This window comes from Temnothorax nylanderi, unplaced genomic scaffold (genome assembly GCF_030848795.1).
Source record: "Temnothorax nylanderi isolate EJ_2023f unplaced genomic scaffold, tnyl_v1.0 TNYL_tig1221_pilon, whole genome shotgun sequence".
In the NCBI taxonomy this organism is placed as follows: domain Eukaryota; kingdom Metazoa; phylum Arthropoda; class Insecta; order Hymenoptera; family Formicidae; genus Temnothorax; species Temnothorax nylanderi.
In genome coordinates, this window is record NW_027250283.1 from 3,279 (window position 1) to 5,000 (window position 1,722).

General features: G+C 34.1%; 1 protein-coding gene across 1 annotated transcript; it reads right to left on the reverse strand.

Moving 5' to 3' along the window:
- Positions 1-252: 252 nt before the first annotated feature.
- On the reverse strand, positions 253-1,362 carry LOC139786970 (uncharacterized). The gene has a single exon (XM_071726064.1). It carries the CDS (start codon positions 1,360-1,362, stop codon positions 253-255), a length of 1,110 nt encoding a protein of 369 aa, XP_071582165.1.
- Between the last annotated feature and the right edge of the window lie 360 nt (positions 1,363-1,722).

Sequence of the window (1,722 nt, forward strand, 5' to 3'; positions counted from 1 at the left end):
GAAAACCTTTTAAACATTTTCCATCTTCCCCAGTGCAAAGATATCTCATTGAAGGATCTCCACATGGACCGTGAATCATATGTTTCAAAACTTTTTCATTAAGTTCTGGATATCTTTCTTCGTCAGGGATTTCAGCCCATACCATCATGTCAATGACTTCTTGAAGTCGTGGCTTATCTTCATCACTTAACATTGCAAGTAAATGCAAATGTGGAAGCCCTCTTTTTTGAAACTCAATCACGCCTGCATAAGCTATAATATTTCCAAAAATTCATTTTGGATTAAATCCTTTAAAACTTCTTTGACATCCAAGTTAAATGTTTTAGCAACTAAATCAGGTCGAAACTCTATTAGACATCCATCAAGGTTATTCTTAATTTCTGGACATTGAGGATTGCAAGTCATGGTAAGAAAAATGTCTGGTTTACCAAACTTTCTGACCAAAGACATAGCATCTTGGTATCTTTCTTGCATGTTCCTTGGACTGCCCATAAATGAAGATGGTAATATTACAGGTATACCAACTGTAATTCCTTCATTTTGTGCTCGATTATCAAGATGATCCATTAATCCAGAATAAAGTTCAGCTCTTAATTGAGGTTGATTCAATTTAATATAATTAAGTCTATTGGCTTCAGTTTTCATATATGCATCAAGTATAAATTGACATCTCAATTTTCCTGCCCTTTTAAATTGGCTAAATTCGACTCTTGGTGCCAGCAGATGAGCATAATAATCCATTTGACTTATCTTAAATCCTGGATATTTAGGATTATCTGATTTAAGTTCTGAATGCCATCCATCGTTACCATATGGATATAACAATGGATAACACATTGGGTCACATCTTTTGTCCAAAATTGATATTTGTTGTACATCGTTCGAATTTTTATTATAAATCCTAATGTCTCTTTCAAATGGAGGTTCACCATCTACATTCTGAAAGACCACAGCTATTTCATTAGCTTGTGGAGCATTGTATCTTCTTTGATCATGTTGAGGATCTTTTCTAAATGACAACATTAAATTTATTGTTTTATTGCCTATTGGATTCAGATCTTTTTCAACTTGACGCATCATCTTGAAAGTTTTTGCAAATTCATTACATTGAACCATAAAACATGACAAATCTTTCATTATTTCTGGATCACATTCTTGATTAGCTTTGTTATTCATTCTATAATTTACAGCTTCTTCTGTATCTAAAAAGTAAAGTTGTGCAAATCGCGGAGCTTGCCCATCCGCTGGGCGCATTGCCATCGAGGTCAAATGATGATATTGCCCATGAATTTTCAAACAATAAGGAGCATTGTTCACAACATCCAATGGATTTCTATTTCCCGGGGCACCCATGGAAGCCATAGCTAAAGCGCTGTTATATGAACGAATATTACTAAGGAAATTTTTTGATGCATAATTATTTCCCATGTATAATTCTGTAATAAAATCAGGACAATTTATTGGTTTTAATTTAAGCTTACCCTTTTGGCAACAATATGTAAATTTTCCATCTTTAGATTTTTCACATGCAAAGTTTAACGATTTGCAAAATTGACATTCTACATTCATTTGACCAAGTGTATAAACTGGCACATTTATTTCATGTCCCTTGGAAATTAGCGCAATATGATGATTTAATTGTCTAGCTTGGTGCCTTCCCTGAGCATGTCTCTGGACATCAGCTTTGAGTCGTTGAGTCCTTGCGTCATCATTTTCATTGAC